Raw genomic sequence first — 19,803 nt, forward strand, 5'->3', positions numbered from 1 at the left:
AAAAATGGATTCGAACACACGACTCTTTCTCATTTAAGCCGGTGCGACCTCAACTTTTGACTTCCGGTTACTGACGTGTTGTCAGTCAAATGGAGAGAAGCTCTAACAGCAATCGAACGTCACCTGTCGAGTCAAAGGGACGTGTTCTACGTTGTATACGCATTCTGCAAATCTTGCTGAAAGTCATGCTTGCCATATCATTGACTGTGCTTATTCTTGTGTACTTTGAAACCGGAGAAAGGTAGTCTGCTGTCTCTGATTGTTTACTTCATCAGTGTTTATTTTAATTTATTTTAAGTAATCTGATTCAAATCTTATCAAAGTCAAAGTGACAGTCAGTAATTGGTTTGGTCTTTGGCATGGGTAAATAGCTAACTCTGATCATACAGTTTCTTTTAGTGATTTAGATTCATGTTCAAGTCTGCAGTTTCTGAGATAAGCTGAAAAAAAAGAAACCATTTACAAAATGCCCATATGTTTATCATCATTTAAACAGAATCTATACATAGCAGCTACTTAAACCTGATTCTTCATACTTATCTTGATGTTATTGAACCCGAAATGGCCTTGTAGTGAATTTAGTTTAACCCCCCAGAATGTTACATTTACCTTTGATCAGTCTAGTATGATCTGCTGCTTGTAATGACCATTCTATAATATATTTATTCAATCAATCATGTGCTCAAAAGTCCAATTGTTCCAGTTTTTAAGACTACTTGGTACTCTTGAAGTTTTTAAAGAATGACCTCTTGTAAAGTATAAGGAGTAGATCTGAGCTAAATACTCCGTATTAAAACTAACTTCGTCAATCAAATTTATAGTTTTGAACAACTGTATTACATTTGCTCACTCCTGTCAGAAATCATTTCAGAAGCTCTCATGAGCTCATGTTGTACGTGTAGTGATAAACTTTATCTTAGCGTAATAAATGTTTTTTTAAATTTTATATGTCTGGCCCCAAAGCAGTGATAGTAATGACTAAACTAACAACTTTATTAATTCTACAGAAAAAATCATCAATATATGAAGGTAGTTTCTATATAAGTTTATTTCAAAGTGAATCAACATCATAATCTGCAAATGTCATTAGCGTTACTGTTAAGCGTATAGAACATATCTAAATTTTGCCTGATCTGTACTACTTTTTAGTTTCCATGAGAAGCAAATAACAAAACCAGCTGATCTTCCAAAGAAATTCTTCCCGACCCACAGTTACGTAGTGGATTTCCCGTTTGGTAATCTCCAGCCAATAATAAAGTTGCTTGAAGATGAAGAGATGATCTTTGTGATGTATTATGCCACTTGGTGTGCAGAGTCTATCCGAGTTAGGAATGAGTACATACAAGCAGCTAGAGTACTGTCTAGCACAGTAAGTGTGAACCATTTATTGAAATAATATTTGATTAAATATGGTAAATGCATGAATAAAAGATTGTTATGATATCCAGTCATAATTCTTTAGAAGAAGTTTTTCTTTGGTAATGTATGTACATGTCTGTATTAAATTATAAATTTGAATTACAGTAGGATCTTTCATCAATGATTTGATTTATTTTACACTTCAAGCTTATGAAAATAATTTTTGCATTACCTATAATAGAAAAGAAAGTTGTGTACTGAAAATAGAATATATGTAACAGTCCAAATACCAATTTGCTATATGAGCAAACAAGTTAGTGAGTCAGTTAAGAAAACTAATGAATATGTATTGAGATTTTGGTATGCATTAAAACCACTATACATGTTATTAATATAAACTAAATGACAATTTCTCCAGAACCATGATTAAAAGATTTTGCATGTTAACCTGTCTATTTTCCCTGTAGGTGAAGTTTGTAGCTGTGAACTGTTTCTACACAAGTGGAGAATGTCGACAGAGGATGAAGTTCTTGTCCTTTCCAGAAATGTTTATTTACCATACAGGGGTGCTGGATGGCTACAGATTCACTGGTAATAAGATGCCCTATTCTGATCATTATTCCAAAAGTAAAACTGTGTTTGCAGAATTTGAAACTCAACTTAAACTCACATTTTAATTACAAGTACCCTGGTGAAAAGAAATGTTCTGCAGGGACAACAAAATGTTTATTATCTATATTAAAGTGTTAAAATTGATCTTAAGTTATCAGATGATTTTTCTTCTTCTTGTTTAATAATAAACCTTTATGTCAAGTTTGTTCTGTTTATATCACTGAGGTATTATTGAAAAATGATTCAAAACATTAGAATTTAGTTATATTTTATCATGAAGTCTTATTAATGAGACTGCTACACAACTGGTGGTTCTATAGGTCTGTAAGTACTGGTAAGATAACTTCAGGTATTTTGGCTACTGTAATAAATGTTTCAACATACATGTATGTACATATGCAGTTTCATTATAACAGTATGAACCCTTTCCTACAGGCATCAAAGAGGCTGAGTATCTGGTGAAGTTTGTTGAGAACTTCCTGTTCCCAATCAAGCCTCTTCTGACTGAGAGGGAAATCAATGAGTTCTCTGTTCAGAGTGATGTAAGTATCAGAAGGTTTATTGTAGTGTTTGGTGTCTGCCTAAATTTTACTATCCATGATTGGATATTGAAAACTGATCAATGACCGATTAATCAATATTTATTCAAATATTTTCTTGTTTTAAGACACACAAAACATTCTGCAGTTTGGCTTCATTATTTATCTACATTTTCTGACCTGTCTGTTTTGTTGTTTTTATTGATCTTGATTACTAGTAATTAAATTAAATGAGAAACTGAAGAACTTGAAAGGCTGGTTCATCTTGGTTAGAAGATAGGGGGACGATTTTCATTCTGAAAGATGAGAAACGGGAATTAATAGGTATACAATCTTGAAATTTAGTCCAAATGGATATATTTTCAATATCAAAAATCTACAATGTTGACCATACCATTTGATTATGATTATAATTGATCATAAGCATTACACTTATTTGTCCTCGCATAAACTCATTCCTGGCAACAAGTTGGGCAGCTAAATGTAAAGTTAAAACCTAACTTTGGGTAAACCATTTAGCTGTGTTTGTTGTATGATTTTCTCATTGATTTGTCATGTTTGATTTAAGCTTCAGATACAATTGTTGCTATAAGTTGCCGGTATATTTTTCTTCCTTCCTCATAGTGTTTTACTCAAAAAAGAAAAAAACAATTATATTATCTGCATTACTTAATAGTCTGGTGACCATGGTCTGTTATATTCAAAGCTGATTTTTCCTTTTTATACACCAATACATAAAGTATAGCTAATATCTGTCACTTTCAGAACACAGTCATAGGTTACTTTGACTTCAACTCATCTCCACAGCCCCCTGGTCCCGCCTTCCATCAATTTTACCTTGCTGCTCTCAGAGTCATTTCATATGGTTGGTATGACTGTGGACTGATGTGGAAGCTGCACTCTCACAGTTTTACAGACAATTTTTTTAATTTTTTAGCTTGACTATTCAAAGAATAGGTGGGCTATACTACTCGCGTCGGCATCGGCGTCTGGTTAAAGTTTTAGGGCAAGTTGGGATTTTCACTTAAAACTCCGATACCATTTATTCAATTGACTTAATACTTCACACAGATGTTCAGAGCCATCACACAATGAGGTTACATAACTCCATATTATCCTAAATACAAGTTATGGCCCCTGATTGACTTAGGTTAAAGTTTTAGGGCAGGTTAAAGTTTTAAGGCAAGTTGGGATTTTCACTTAAAACTCCAATACCATTCATTCAATTGACTTAATACTTCAGACAGATGTTCAGAGCCATCACATAATGAGGTTAGATAACTCCATATTATCTTTTATACAAATTATGGCCCCTGATTGACTATGGAACTTAGCTTAAAGTTTAAGGGCAGGTTGGGATATTGTTTAATAACTTCTATACCCTTCATTCAATTGACTTAATACTTCACACAATTGTTCAGGACCATCACCCAATGAGGTTACAAACTCCATATCCTTAATACAAGTTATGGCCTGACTTAGGTTAAAGTTTTAGGCAAGTAAAAGTTAAGGACAAGTTGGGATTTTAATAAAAAAACTTCTATACCGTTCATTCAATGCACTAATGAAATTCAAAATTATTTACGACCATCTTACAACAAGAAACATAACTCCGTTTTAAGCCTAAATACAAATAATGGGCCTTGAATTTTTTTTATGCCCCCAAAGGTGGGCATATTAAAATCGCACCGTCCGTCCGTCCGTCCGTCCGGCTCTGTAACTTTCCCTTGTATGGACAGATTTTAAAATAACTTGCCACATGTGTTCCACATACCAAGACGACGTGTGGCATGCAAGACTCGTGTCCCTACCTCAAAGGTCAAGGTCACACTTAGTGTTTATTCACAATGGAGTGCTGCATATAAGGACATAGAGTACAGGTTGTCGTGTCCGGGCTGTAACTTTCTCTTGTATGGACAGATTTTAAAATAACTTGCCACATGTGTACCACATACCAAGGCGACGTGTCGGGTGCAAGACCTGTGTCCCTACCTCAAAGGTCAAGGTCACACTTAGTGTTTATTCACAATGGAGTGCTGCATATAAGGACATAGAGTATAGGTTGTCGTGTCCGGGCTGTAACTTTCTCTTGTGTGGACAGATTTTAAAATAACTTGCCACATGTGTACCACATACCAAGACGACGTGTCGCGTGCAAGACCCGTGTCCCTACCTTAAAGGTCAAGGTCACACTTAGTGTTTATTCACAATGGAGTGCTGCATATAAGGACATAGAGTACAGGTTGTCATGTCCGGGCTGTAACTTTCCCTTGTATGGACAGATTTTAAAATAACTTGCCACATGTGTTCCACATACCAAGACGACATATCGCGTGCAAGACCCGTGTCCCAACCTCAAAGGTCAAGGTCACACATAGTGTTTATTCACAATGGAGTGCTGCATATAAGGACATAGAGTATAGGTTGTCGTGTCCGGGCTGTAACTTTTTCTTGTATGGACAGATTTTAAAATAACTTGCCACATGTGTTCCACATACCAAGACAACGTGTCGCTTGCAAGACCCGTGTCCCTACCTCAAAGGTCAAGGTCACACTTAGTGTTTATTTACAATGGAGTGCTGCATATAAGGACATAGAGTATAGGTTGTCGTGTCCGGGCTGTAACTTTCCCTTGTATGGACAGATTTTAAAATAACTTGCCAAATGTGTTCCACATACCAAGACGACGTGTCGCTTGCAAAACCCGTGTCCCTACCTCAAAGGTCAAGGTCACACTTAGAGTTTATTTACAATGGAGTGCTGCATATAACGACATAGAGTATAGGTTGTCGTGTCCGGGCTGTAACTTTCCCTTGTATGGACAGATTTTAAAATAACTTGCCACATGTGTTCCACATACCAAGACGACGTGTCGTGTGCAAGACCCGTGTCCCTGCCTCAAAGGTCAAGGTCACACATAGTGTTTATTCACAATGGAGTGCTGCATATAAGGACATAGAGTATAGGTTGTCGTGTCCGGGCTGTAACTTTCCCTTGTATGGACAGATTTAAAAAAAACTTGACACATGTGTTCCACATACCAAGACGACATGTCGCTTGCAAGACCCGTGCCCCTACCTCAAAGGTCAAGGTCACACTTAGTGTTTATTCACAATGGAGTGCTGCATATAAGGACATAGAGTATAGGTTGTCGTGTCAGGGCTGTTACTTTCCCTTGTATGGACAGATTTTAAAATCACTTGCTACATGTGCTCCACATACGAAGACAACGTGTTGTGTGCAAGACCCATGTCCCTACCTCTAAGGTGAAAGATACACTAAGTGTTTATTCACAAGGGAATTCTGAATATAAGGACATAACAGTGTAGGTTGTGAAGTATGGGTGGTATTTTTTATGTTCAGAGGCAATTTAAAATAACTTGCCATATGTATTTGACACGTAAAGGCAAGATAAACTTTTCATGTACTGACCTTGTTCGTAGGTCAATGTCACATTCGGGGGCATTCGTCACATACTGTGACAGCTCTTGTTTTAACTTATTTTTATTTCCTTTGAAAGGCATATTTGTATATTCTTAACCACATTTTCATAATGGGAAATCAAGTTATTTGAATGACTTGCGTCATTGATTGGGCAGGCTGGTGGGAGGGCAGCATCAACGTCACCTTATAAATCGAATAATTAGGTTTGACATAAAGAGACCAAACTTGGTATTATTACATCATTATTGTATTCTTAGTCAAAGCAGCGTTATCGAGCACGCTGTCTTACGACGGCTCTTGTTATCTTTGAATGAGCCAATTTTTGCGTCAATATCTAAAAACCAGTGATATAAGACTGCTGACAAAAGATCATATCACAGTTTTTCATATAAATTTACATTTGAAACTTAATGATTTATGACTAAAAGCGTTACTAACATGTTAAGAAAAGTGCATAATACATCAATGTTTTTAATATTTATATTAAAACCTGTGATCTTATTTTTTGTCAGCAGTCTTGTATCACTGCTTTCCATGCATTTTTTGCCAAAAATTGGCTCATTTCGAGACAAATTTAAAAAGTTGTCAAATGTTCAATCTGTGAGAGTGCAACTTTGAAGACCTGTTTAATATTGAGTTTTGTATACATGTACTTGTCATTATTTAAGGTCATTAAATATGAACAAACCCTTTGCTTTGCATATATGTAAAAATACTTTCCTAGTACATTTAGTAAGTTATTTCGTTAACATAATGTTTTCTTACCTGCATGTGTAATTCAATGTTGTGGCATTATCAGTGCAATAATTATCAACAATATTTCACATCCATTAATCAGAACAGTGTTTCCGTTATTATAATGCCCAGTTAACAGTCAGTAACCTTCACTTCAGACTTCTACCAGCCAGTGAGGTTTGGTGTGGTCCGAAAGGCGCGACTGGCTCAATTACTGGACCTCAACACTCCTGGCAGATTTGTGCTGGGGCGTATGGGGAACACCACGCTAGTAAATATAATTTATCCTAACTCTTGTAAGTGTTCAATCTTTACACATGTGTGTGATTTCCTGAATCAAATGCAACCCTACAAGTTCCCTTATGATCTTCGGATTCATGATACAGTTGTATAAAATAAGTTACATTTTACATTTGAAATGAATCTTAAAAAAACATTATTCATACCATTTATCCCTGTCTAGTTGACAAAATGTCAACCATCAATCTTTCTCTTTCGCTTCATTTCAGAAATATCCTCTGTTTTACAACATGACGGCCAGGAACATCAGTAACTGGATCATGACAAACAAACAGAATGTAGGGCATATCTTCATTTTTTTAATATACTCACACATCACATTTTTAGTTATTAAAGCTTTGGTTTAAACTTTATTTATTTTTCAACAATTGTGAAGAAATTTAAATTGACTTCGACTTAATCAGTTTGGTGTGATTTTGGTCTTGTGTTATGAATTGTAGGTATTTTCCCTTTGTTGGTTCCCTGCTAAAAAAGAGTCTCAGACTGTCTGTACCAATGCAGCAGAGAACCAGCGTTCACATTTGGTCCAGTCACAGTTAATATGTATATTTCTGCTTGCTTACCAAGAGTCCCACGCTGTCAGTAACCATGCAGCATGGAGCGGCATTGTTCTTGTTTAAGCCAGTCACCTTAATTATGTACATATTTCTTACAGAGTATTTCCCTTTTGTTTGGTTCCGTGCTAACAAACTGTCTCACACGGATCGTAACCATGCAGCAGGGAGCCCCATTCTTCTAGTTTGGTCCAATCACCATAACTATGTTTATATATTTTACAGAGCATTTCCCCTTGGCTGGTTCCTCCACTCACCAAGAGTCTAACACTGTCAGTACCCATGCAGCAGGGAGCCGCAGTGTTATTGTTTGGCCCAACCAACCCATTACTCAACTTTAACCCTTACTATGATATGGTAAGTAAAATATCTAGTATTCCGTACACCAGTTACTTTTCATGTGTTAATTATAAATGAATGGCCAAGAAATAAACTTAGAATTATATACACTTAAATTTGGCAAAGGATAATCTCATATAATTTTAATTCAAAATATATAGCTTTTAAAAGATAAGGAAAAACTGTCCATTTATACATTATTAACAGTATTTCAACATACAATGTTAGACAAAATTAAAAAGGTTTTCATCAAGTGTTAGCATCAAGTGAACTGATGTCAAAATTTCATGAAGATATGTATCAAAACATTCTTAAACAACAACATATAAACAAAAAACAGTTTAATTTTTAAAATCATTTATAGTCAGATACGTGACTGAAAATATAGTTATGCACTGAAGTTTCATACTTTTCCGCTACCCATACTTGAGTAATTACCCATAGGCATAGCATAATAAAGTGGTTGCATTTCGGCAATTTTCTAAAAAAAATTGTAATTTTCTTTTCAACAATCTCTTTTCAATGGAAAAATAGGCCTTTTATAAGTGTAAATTTTCCATGATTTTAACCAAAATTGAAAGCCTATATATTAGAAATAGCCTGAGGCCTAAGACAAACTTTTGCATAGTATATACAATATACTGTTTAATTAAATTTTAACTTTAAACATATGTAAAAATGCTATAAGATTAAAGTAAGACTTGGTAGTAATTATCATAAAGATTTGTGGTACAGGTATGAATAAGAAACTCCGAAATGAAACAAAAAGCACAGATAAACATGAAGAATAGCTACATGTAAATAGCAGACGAACTTGATTAAAGCTAAAGCTAAATATTTTGGGAACAATGTGTCTGACAATTTTCATTTGTTTTAGGTGAGACTGGCCAGTATAGCCTACAGAGCCTGTGATAATCGTACAGGCTTTTACCAGCGTGTTCTCACGGCCTACCTTCACAATACGTTCACCCAGATGCATAAGGCAAACACGTTACATAAAAAGTGCCTAGAAAAGAAATCCCACGAGCTTTCCGCTTACCCTTCTTCCTGTTGTATGTGCCTTTCCGACAATAACAGATATCTCGAAAAGAAATCCATTTGTGAATATTGTGTTCAGAGAAGAAGTGCAAACAGTGAAACTATATGTAACCTTGACCTCCAGTCAAATGCGAAACCAGAATTTTCAACACATTTGGTGAACTCTTGTTCAGACTTTTATCAGTTTTATAACATAAATGAACATCATTCCGTGTGTTGTAAAGATAAAATGTCTTCAGTTTCTAGCGAAAAATATAGAAAGTTCCAAGGGAAATTTAGACAAAGTACGGACAAATATGTGATAAATGGTGATAGAACTTTTATGCAACAGTACCTCAGTAAATTGACGTTACAGAAAACAAAATCACTTTTATCCTTAAAGGACCTCATAGGAAGTTTAACAACAAACAGTGATATACGTAATGCGAATATGACTGGTTTACAATGTAGGACAAATAAGACTGTAAATTTCTATTATGTAGATAGTGTTTACCAATCTGTTTTTATGGAGAAGTTTCGAGTACCGTCGGTGCAATCTAAAGCATCTGTGATACTTGTTGACTTAAAAGATGAAGCTGTGTATACTCTCGGGGCAAAAGTCAACTTCCAGAACTTAGGTATGTCAATATCTTAGAATGTTAGTAGTTTGCATTGTATTAATAATTGCTTTTCTGTGATTTTTAAAAGAAGTCGAGGCATTGTTATAGATTGTAGTCCTGGTATGGTTGTAATCATGCAAAAATTTAAACCTCAGTCATAATTTATATTGTTTTTAAATATTCCAACATAATTCAGCGCACATTCTGCCAGTTATAGAACACACATGTGCAGCATGGCCCATAACTCTTTAAAAACATTGTTTTTGACAAAAGTTTAGAATTTAAATTTATCCTGATGATAAATTAAGCTGATAGCAGTAAGTTTCTTAAGAAAACAATAATGTGTACTTGTTACTTGTTATGATAAGCTTTTTTCAGTTCAAAATCAAATTGCTTCCATGCATTGTTCTATCTATAACTTTAGCCCGGTTTGTGATGAACTACACAGAAGGCCATTTGTCTCGTTTCCGTCGTTCCTCTGATGAGACAACGCCCAGTGAGTGTGTGACAGACGGGCGGAGCGTCTGTGTGCTTGAAATAAATGCGGAGACATTTCCAAATGTTGTTATGGATCCTACTAAGGTGTGTACAAATGGAAACTAAATATTCATGTAGTTTGAATGATCGGGTTTAAGGCTTATACCAAACTATGGTCACATGCTGAGAAACCACACACTAGGCTCAGTATTTATGATATTAAGTCTTAGCTGGAGCACTGACTGTACAGTCAAACAGTGTCACCTTGTTCAAATAATATTGCTACATTGCTTATGTTTTCAATAATGATTCTATTACCTTTTACTTAGGTTTGGGACTTGAAGATAGGGCAATCTTGTACAAAGAATGCATGTTGCTGGTGCCATATTTATAGATTCATATTAATCTTATGTCATGTACTAGAGTTAATTATTGCATACACATCTTAGGGTTGTTTCTCAGGGTTGGTCTAACGGAAGGGACCTGAGGGGATAAAATGTATACTTGCTTTATCAAACTTATACTGTAGTAGGACGGTCACCAAGCTAGATAAGTGGGTTTTGTCCGGCAACTCTGTTTTCCCCTATATCACAAGACCACAACTCTTAAAAAATCGATCAAACGAGAGTGATTAATATAATGTTGAAATAAAATATATAGGTTTGAACTAAACTTATAGTGTACTATTGGTTTTTGATAATTATGATGTAGTTGTGCTCCATCACATCTACTGGTAAGGGTTCTGTATACAATTTTCCAGGGCTTTCCTCACCACAGCCTCATACTTACCATTTTCCTTACTATTATTCCTACATATACCCTCAGGTATATTAGCAGTTTACATTGTGGATTATCCTCTCATTTTCAGGATGTAGTTGTGCTGTATTACACCCACTGGTGCGGCTTCTGTCGACAAGTGTCTCAAGCATTCCTCTCAGCTGCCTCATACTTCATGCATAATACAAACATACTGTTCGCCAGGTAAGGATTCGAGAAATATTTGTTTTGGTCTTGAGCGTTAGGAAGGTAATTTTGATGTTGAATTCTAAATTGAGTCCGTAAGCTAAACGACAGTCATTCTGTTTTGATAATAGAATGTAACACAGTCTGTTTTTGGCTATTAAATAAGAATCAAGGAAAAATAGACCTTAATATAAGCATAACTTTGTTGTGTATGTTATTTAAGCTGACAAATAAACCAAGATTAACGATAATTAACATTGTTTTCCATGTTACAGAGTGAATGCGGACAATAATGACCTTCCTTGGGAGTTTACAGTGGACAGATTCCCTACTATTATCTTTTTCCCAGCCCGAAGGTAAGCTTTTGAACTGGATCATCTTTCGGAACAATAACTCTTCTGTTATATACATTACAGGTTAATGTAAGCCATCCATATACATTACAGGTTAATATAAGCCATCCATCATTAGGATGCAAAGTTGCGTTAGTGCTTGCTAGGTATTAACATTGAGATTATTTTCTGTGTTTAATTATATTATTTTTGCATGGATTAAGTTTTTAGCTCTACTGGCCAAAGGCCAGAAGAGATTATGCGATGGTAATGTGTACGTAGTATGTGCATCCGTGCGTCAGTGCGGTCGTGCGTCCGTGCGTCTGTAAACAATTGCTTGTGAACACGATACAGTCTTCAGTTTTGATTGTATCTCGATGAAAATTGTACAGTATATAGATATCCATTAGAGCTCGGTTCCTTTCGAAAACCAGCCAGATTTGTCCATAAATGCCTAGATTATAGGCCATGAAAGTGCGTGCGTCCATGCAGTCGTGCGTCTGTAAACAATTGCTTGTGAACACGATACAGTCTTCAGTTTTGATTGTATCTCGATGAAACTTGTACAGTATATAGATATCCATTAGAGCTCGGTTCCTTTCGAAAACCAGCCAGATCCATCCATAAATGCCTAGATTATAGGCCATGAAAGAAATGCTTTCTATTTTTAGCCAGGTCTGCATGAGCGAATTCTATTTTTAGCCAAGTTTACATGTACATGTAAATTCAAGTCTAGAGTTAAGGGAGACAATTTGCAAGTCTAGGATTTTGAGAGACAATTTGCTTTTTGCTTCTGCATCTGATTTTGTGAATTACTCTGCCTTGTTCTTGTTGAAAGCCCAAAGGCCATTTTTTAGCTTTAAGTTCTGTAGTTTGCACATTCATCTTAACAAAATTGGTTGTGAATGTTTAAGTTATGCACCTGGTGTCATTACTGGCCACACCCAGGGTTCACAGGTTTGGTAAACATAAATCTGGAAAGGTTTGAAAATCTTTTTGTGTGTTCGTGCATCCATCTCAGCACAATTGATTGTGAATGTTTGTTCAAATTGATCAATGTTGTCCTAGGATGCCCTTGACTTTGATCTTTTGACCAACTTTTTTAACTTCTAAAACTACAGAAATTTTTACTATGAGTACAGTTTTGAAAGCATTTTTTTTTTTTGTCAAATGACTTTTACTTGGCACATATTAAAATAGTTCATGCAACTAATCTGCTTTCAATACTTTCTGGGCTCAGATGTTGAACGTGCTACGTTTTCAGGTAACCCAAACACAAAACATAAAGTATATGTCTGTTGCCTTTTGCCCATACATACATGCTCTGGATTGATATGACCACAAAAGCCATGCCAGTAGAGCATAGGCCCTTTTGGGCCTCTTGTTTAATAACACCATATGATAAGATTTATTTACATGAGGTAATAAACAAAAATTTTCTATGATTAATATTTTGCAATTATGTTAATTTGTTTCATTGAAAACATAATGTCCATACAGTATACAAAAAAGCTGTGGGTAAATGAAACTTATTAGTAGCAATGTTTCATATTAATGATGGATGGATAACCTTAATATCATTAAAAAGAGGGGTTTTTTATGACACATTATATTTTTATTATGCACTATTTTGTTTGAAGATGGCATTTTAACTTTGTGCAAAGATACTTATATTGCTATGATATGGCATCAGCAGTTGAAATATGTATGATGTGTATATAATGAAACAGTTAATATCTTTAAAATACCTGTATTTTAAGGGTACTGTGAACATGATGCATGTAGTTAAAATGTAAAAAAAAATCATCTAAACAATACAATTATTTTTAAAGTGACACTCATATTCAAAATCAATAAATACACATGTATAACAAACATACATTTTGAGTGATAAACCTTTAACTACTTTAATACTTAAGAATGCATTTATGGAAAATATTAATAACTGATAACAAGATTGTAGCTGTGTATTTCATAGCTAAAAACGCATAAAATATTTAATGATTGGTGAGTGCCTAAAGATTTAGTGTGATCTACTATTGTCTCATAAGGTAGAAATACCATGTTTTCTGCATCTTTCTTTCAAAATAAACTTGGTATCCTTCATAAGATTCATTGTTTTTGACATTTATTCATCCTTTTTGGTATATTAAAACAATTGTATTTATTGTGGTAAATCTTATTTGGGAGTAATAGTGCGTTTTTAAGTATTAAGCACAAGTAAAGAAGGACTTGTTTGATAAGAAAAAATATAAACAATGCATGTTAAGTATTTAGCACAAATAAAGAAGTACTGATATGATATTTGATCAGAAGAAGATGTTTCATTTGTCTTATCAACGTTTTCTTCACAATGACAGAAGGTTACTCCCCTGTAACTGAATTTTTATACATTTTTCAGGAAAGCAGACAGCGTAGTCTTCCCGGACAACAAGTTAAAAACAGTCCCAAATCTTGTCAAGTTTATTCTTAACTATGCCAACTTTTCCCTGCAAGTTGACACTGCAGTAAGTGCATGTACCGAACACTGTGTGGCTCGAAACCGTGAAAAAATCCTCACAAGAATGGAAAAACTTAGGCTGGTGATTGGCCAATTGACTCGGCGCGGCAACGCTGTGTCATCATTGACTCCAGAGAGTGAAATTCAAAGAAAACATCTAGAATCAGCAAGATCTGCAATAATTCGAGCTCGTAATGTGAAACAATTTAAACTACGCAAGGCTCAAATTTTAAATTCATATTTGCAAAACAATTGGAAGCATTTAGATAAAAAAATGATTCATAGTTATATAGAATCAAATCTTGCATTGTAACTATGATTTGTTAGTGATTTATTTAGTAATGTTTTATTAAAAAGACTTGCTCAATATTTGTGCATGTATTGTGACGGGATTTGAGTGCTAGCAATAAGGTGCTTTTCAGTTATTAAAAAGCATTGTTGTAAAGTATACAAGTCTGAGGCATTATTTTGCTGCATTGCAAAACATAAGTCGAATAGAGCATCTTTTAATTCCTGTGATAACCTTTTATTAAATATATTTAATGCAGCTGTTATCAATTTATCTTGAAAATAATGGATATTAATTTTATCCAAACCTGCAATTGTTTGAATGTATTGAATGTCTTAAAAGAGGTGTAAATTGAAATCCAAGATTGTTATTTACTATTTCAAGTATGGTGTATTGTGGTTATTCCTAGGATTGTTTTTCATTGAAATTTCAAACAAACTACTTCACACAAACTTTCACCCATTAATCAACACAGTTGACTTGATTTTTAAAGTGAAAAACTTGTATGATCAATGTGATTTATCTTTGTCGAACCTGGAGAATGAGAATGATGAAAAATGTATTCATCAAAATTCAACAGCTGAATGGGTTTAATTTGCAAGATTTTTGTGCCTTTTAAATATGATTAATGTAGATCACCATTGCTGTACATGTGTTTGTTTTGTTTGGTTTTGTTTCTCCATAAAACCTTTGCAATTAAACCAGTTTACATTGCATTTATTATATTTCGATAAAATTAAGTCTGGCTTTGTAAAAAAAACCAGAAGGTTTCACAACATTCCCTTCTACACATTTGTGTTCAGAGTGTATGGAAAGGACAATTCAAAGATGTCATTTGAAGCAATGGTGATGATGAAGGGTTATGCTATTTCTTATCCATAATGTGACTGTTAACCATAATCCAGCTGTTGTCCATGACCTTAGGGTCTGTTGGCACCCACTGGTGGCCGTTAAGTCTGCATTGGGGTTTGAACCCACAACCTCTTGGGTGAGAAGTGGACACTTTAACCACCAGACAATGGTCACTATTTCTAAGCATTTAAGAAAGTTTACCGTCATCAAGTTAGTGGTGATTACCTTAGACCATGTTGGAGCCCAATGATTCAACCCCCACCACAGACTTAAAGGCCATCAGTGCACTCCAACTCGAACCAACAACCTCTTTGGTGAAAAATGTACACTTGAACCACTATACAATTAATTGTCACTCAGTCTAAGCATTTAAGAAAGTTAACCGTCATCAAGTTAGTGTTCTCTATTACTCACACCTTAAGCATTTAAACAATTTGTGTCTAGTTCATATTGAACTTTTTGGGTGTGAGTAAAGGCATTTGTTTAATAAATAACTATTGAAAGTGAACATTCCTTTTGAAGAGCATATTTTTCATTTATTGACACTAGTTGGCAGTGTTGTATTATGTTATTTCCTTTTTTTCTGGTATTTACAGTCCATGCGCTTCGTTTAAAAATTGTTATGTTTTAGAAATAACATACTTAGCAAAGTTTCTTTATAGAACTAGATTAAAAACATTTTTTTTATATAATGTTGTAATAACTTGTTTCACAATTGTTGTTAAACAAATAAATTTTAGCTAAATTATAAGCATTTCATATTTAATCTTCCCTCATTTAATGAAATAAAGGCATTTGTAAGAATACATATGGGATAGTGTATGGCCTGTCTTGGTTTTGTTTATGGTTATGTTTAAGTTATGGACAAATGATTGTTAGCATGTACTTACGCAGTCACTTAACCATCAACTGTGTGTGAGTACATATTAAAAAGTTTTTTAGTGGTCTACATGATATTTTGTAAACTACCCACCAATTTGGCCAGTCCCTCTTTTATATCTAAATAAATGTTTTGGAAAACTTCAGAAATTATGAGAGAAAATATTATGTTTACCATCATTGAAGACCAAGACGTTTAAAAAATTAAACATGTTTAGTAAATGCGGTATACAACATGTATATTTTATGTACCAGTCAAGAAATAAATTCATTCTAGTCTTAACATATTTTGTTTTTTGCTATGCAAGTTTTTGAATTACCGGTATTTATATTGTTGAAATTGTTATTTATCATGGTTTTTCTCTGCTGTATGTATGCTACTATTAAATTATAATTATATACTGATATACTTATATACTGATATACTGATAGGTAAAAGTTGGTGTATTTCTAATGTTACTGTTAAAATGTTGTCTTAAATTTGATTATTTAGCTAGATTATTTATAACCATTAATGAAGTGTTTAATAATTTTCATCAAAAGTGTGGTTTACATTTAATTGTTTTATATACTATGTTAAGCACAGAAATTTGGAAATCTTTATTTGCACAAAATTACCATAGTTTAGTTATGTATATAAGAAACATCGCAATTGTGTATCTAATACCTTAAAGCTGCACTCTCACAGATATACTATTTTTACAACTTTTTTATTTTTTGTCTTTGAAAGAGCAAATTTTTGCGTAAATATCTGCAAACCAATGATAAAAGATTGCTGACAAAAGATCAGATCCCAGATTTGCATATTTCCGTTCGAAAATTAATGTTTTATGGCTTAAACTGTTACTAACGGTTTAAGAAAAATGCATAAAGCATAATTTTTTTAACTTATATCTCCATCTAATTTTTTGTCAGCCGTCTTATATAACTGGTTTCCATGGATTTTTGCAAAAATTAGCTCGTTCAAAGAAAAAAAATAAAAAGTTGTCAAAACTTTCAATCTGTGAGAATGCAGCTTTAAGTTAAGGTGCATTGTAATTATTAATTCTTGTGATTTAATCATGTACATGAGCTATTTTATCAACAACCGCATCTTAATCTTAAGTTGCTTTGAGAAATATTTTAATTCAATATCAAATAAATTGAATGAAAAGGTTAAAGCATGATAATTTCAATTTGCGAGTTGAAATTTTATTTCCGGCACACCCTTTGTATTCAACTGAATTTGAGCTTGCACTATTTTGTCCTACGCTTGTTGATAAAATGCCCCAGACATGTACGCAAGTAATCTCATCTTCTAGTCTTCCCTGATCCCCAGTTTCACAAATATTCTCAATTATTTCCTCATTTGCATACACTATTTTTTATGTTATTCACGGAAAGGAAATTGTTTTCTTATTCTGATTTGTATTTTGATTTATTTCTTTTTTAAAATAGCACACAGATTGTTTTGATGAAAACAGATTGTTATCCAAAAACATTGTGTGTACTATGTCAAGGTCATGGAATATGGATAAACATTTGAGGTCAACTTATCATTTTTCTGTAATTTATTTCTCAAGTACATATTTTGCCGTAATTCAAATTCGAATAACTGACCAAATATTAATATCAACATAATCCATAGGAGAATAGAACTCTAATAGAGTACAAACATATGCTATTTTGTACCATGCTAGACAGTACAGCAGTGAAATGAGTTCGTGCTGGCCCCAATTTCTCGAAACTTCTTAAGGTTAACAGGTTTAAGTAGCTCATTTCAATAAGCCAAAATATATTCATAGATATGATTTTGATAAATGAAAAATGATTAATTGTAAATATCATAAAGAGTATTACTATTTAAAATCTTGAAGAAGTAAATATAACACTGATTATAGAAAACAAAGAGCTTGGCTTAATCCTGTTATTAGAGACTTTACAAGTTTCGAGAAATTTGGGCCTGAAGTATTTTTGTGAAACTGGGACTCGGTTATTAGTTATGTTTTTCATTTTGTTAACCCGTATTTTAACAATGTATATTAATTTATCATAACAAATTCAAACTAAATAAAACTGTTACAATTATCAATTAAAATGATATCTTGCGTTGTTTTCTTTTTCTGGGGTATTCTTTTTTATATTTCTTATTGATTGAAAGGCTTCATTTTCACAGTGACACATATAAAATAATAAAAACATGCTGCTTTTTTCTGATAGGGCATCCTTGAATGTGGATTCCAAAATGCGTAGTACAATAATGTAGAATGTGGACCTAGACTGTGAAATAATCTTAAAGTGGCACTCTTATTTAAAATCAATACATACACATGTATAACAAACATACATTTTGAGTGATACATCTTTTAACTACTTACTAAATAATGCATTTATGGAAAGTATTTATCATTGATAACAAGATTGTAACCATGTTTTCAATGGCTGAAAACGCAAAAATGTATAATGACTGGTGAGTCCTAAAAGAATTACAGTGATCATCTATTGTGTCATAAGGTAGAAATACCATGTTTTCTGCGCCGTTCTTACAAATTAAACACCGTACCTTACCTACCAACCATTTCCCCCGATATTTATTCATCCCTTTCGGTAAATTTAAACAATTGTATTCATTGTGGTACATCTTATTTGGAAGTGTGCATCATTTACCGATTAGGTAAAAATGACAATTACCAGTAAAATGAAAAATGCGGCTTAGAATGCCGTTAGTTGACTTCACTACACAAGGAGGCAATAGCATATAGTGTTCATACATGCTTTACTAGACAATTAATTACACCAGGATCTGTCTGGCGATCCCATTGTGGCGACGTAAGTGTCAACACTTAATAAAGCAACTGGGTAGCCCTGCTGGTGTGTAAATACTAAATAGCGATTATTTTGAATGGCTAACGTGAATATCCATAAGATGCACCGCTTAATATTGCATCTTGTTATAACTTTCGCCTTTGTAAAGTGAGAGTTGTGTTGCTAACTCTGACAATATTTAACAGATAGCTTTGTTCTTTGCAAGAAAATACAAAAAAAGTATTGATGTATTTCAAAAAGTCGTGCAAGAAGATTAAAACTTGGGCGTTCGTTATGAAGCATTAGTCATGTATTATCTCGTTCTTAATAAGATGGCTATGTCCGTGCTGATTTTCTAAATTTCACTTTATCAACTATCCAAACTTCCTCCTTGATATAAAACAAACAAGAATGACGAATAGGGACTTCGCTGCTGATAAAAAATGCATCGACCTGTTGACAGTAGCGCAAGTCTCAACGTTCTAAACAAATACGAATTCAGACAGATCACGCTGATTTTAACAGCCGGCCCAAATATCACGAAAATTCTTAAGTAAAATCTCGATCTCAAATCCCACTCATTTTACCATATAACATCAAAAGCTATCAACAATCATATATGTTTTACACCTTTAAGAGCGCATTCTATCATAAATTATGTTAAATACATTTGGTCATGATTCGAATGGAAAAATATTCTACAGCCAAATAAGTGTTCAGTACAATCCATTTTTTTAACAATTACTGAAAAATATTTTATGAAGTACAATTTTTTTTTTCTTCAAAATATAGACCTTTTTTATCAACTCATTTCATTAATATATATATATGTTTTTAAAAAGAATAAAATCATGCACGGTTTTGAGTCATACTATGCTTAAATATGGTAGGATAAGTTGAGTCTCAGATTGAGATTTCACTTAAGTCTGTTCGTGATATTGGGGCCCGGATTTACCCTGGGCCCAATTTCGATGAATATCGTTAGGCAGAAAAATCCAGGCCCGTGTATGGCATCAACTGCGTTTCAATACAGGTGTTCGGTGTGTAAACTTGTTTTTACTCGCACTTGAGCCTTGCCAATTCGGCGAGTACTCCGATACAGTTGTTTGTCATTTTAGATTTTTGAGGCATAGTGCACAGACAGAATAAAACCCTGGTTAGAGCTACCTTGGTTCTTTAACGTGCACCAGTGTAAAGCTCTGTCACAA

General features: G+C 33.9%; 1 protein-coding gene across 1 annotated transcript; it reads left to right on the forward strand.

Moving 5' to 3' along the window:
• Positions 1-56: 56 nt before the first annotated feature.
• LOC128223350 (thioredoxin domain-containing protein 11-like) lies at positions 57-17,891 on the forward strand. Its single transcript, XM_052932632.1, has 13 exons — positions 57-241; positions 1,150-1,369; positions 1,827-1,950; positions 2,407-2,513; positions 3,276-3,375; positions 6,848-6,960; positions 7,199-7,267; positions 7,769-7,900; positions 8,760-9,537; positions 9,944-10,101; positions 10,865-10,977; positions 11,235-11,315; positions 13,693-17,891. Exons 1-13 carry the CDS (start codon positions 90-92, stop codon positions 14,102-14,104), a joined length of 2,559 nt encoding a protein of 852 aa, XP_052788592.1. The 5' UTR covers positions 57-89; the 3' UTR covers positions 14,105-17,891.
• Positions 17,892-19,803: the final 1,912 nt, after the last annotated feature.

This window comes from Mya arenaria, chromosome 2 (assembly GCF_026914265.1).
Source record: "Mya arenaria isolate MELC-2E11 chromosome 2, ASM2691426v1".
Taxonomy (NCBI): Eukaryota; Metazoa; Mollusca; class Bivalvia; order Myida; family Myidae; genus Mya; species Mya arenaria.

Excerpts from the sequence above, each read along its gene's own strand:
- LOC128223350 (XM_052932632.1), top strand. The coding sequence starts at position 90 with ATGGAGAGAAGCTCTAACAGCAATCGAACGTCACCTGTCGAGTCAAAG. Across the intron at positions 3,376-6,847 it reads TCTCAGAGTCATTTCATATG|ACTTCTACCAGCCAGTGAGG; the intron begins GTTGGTATGACT and ends CCTTCACTTCAG. Across the intron at positions 7,901-8,759 it reads TTAACCCTTACTATGATATG|GTGAGACTGGCCAGTATAGC; the intron begins GTAAGTAAAATA and ends CATTTGTTTTAG.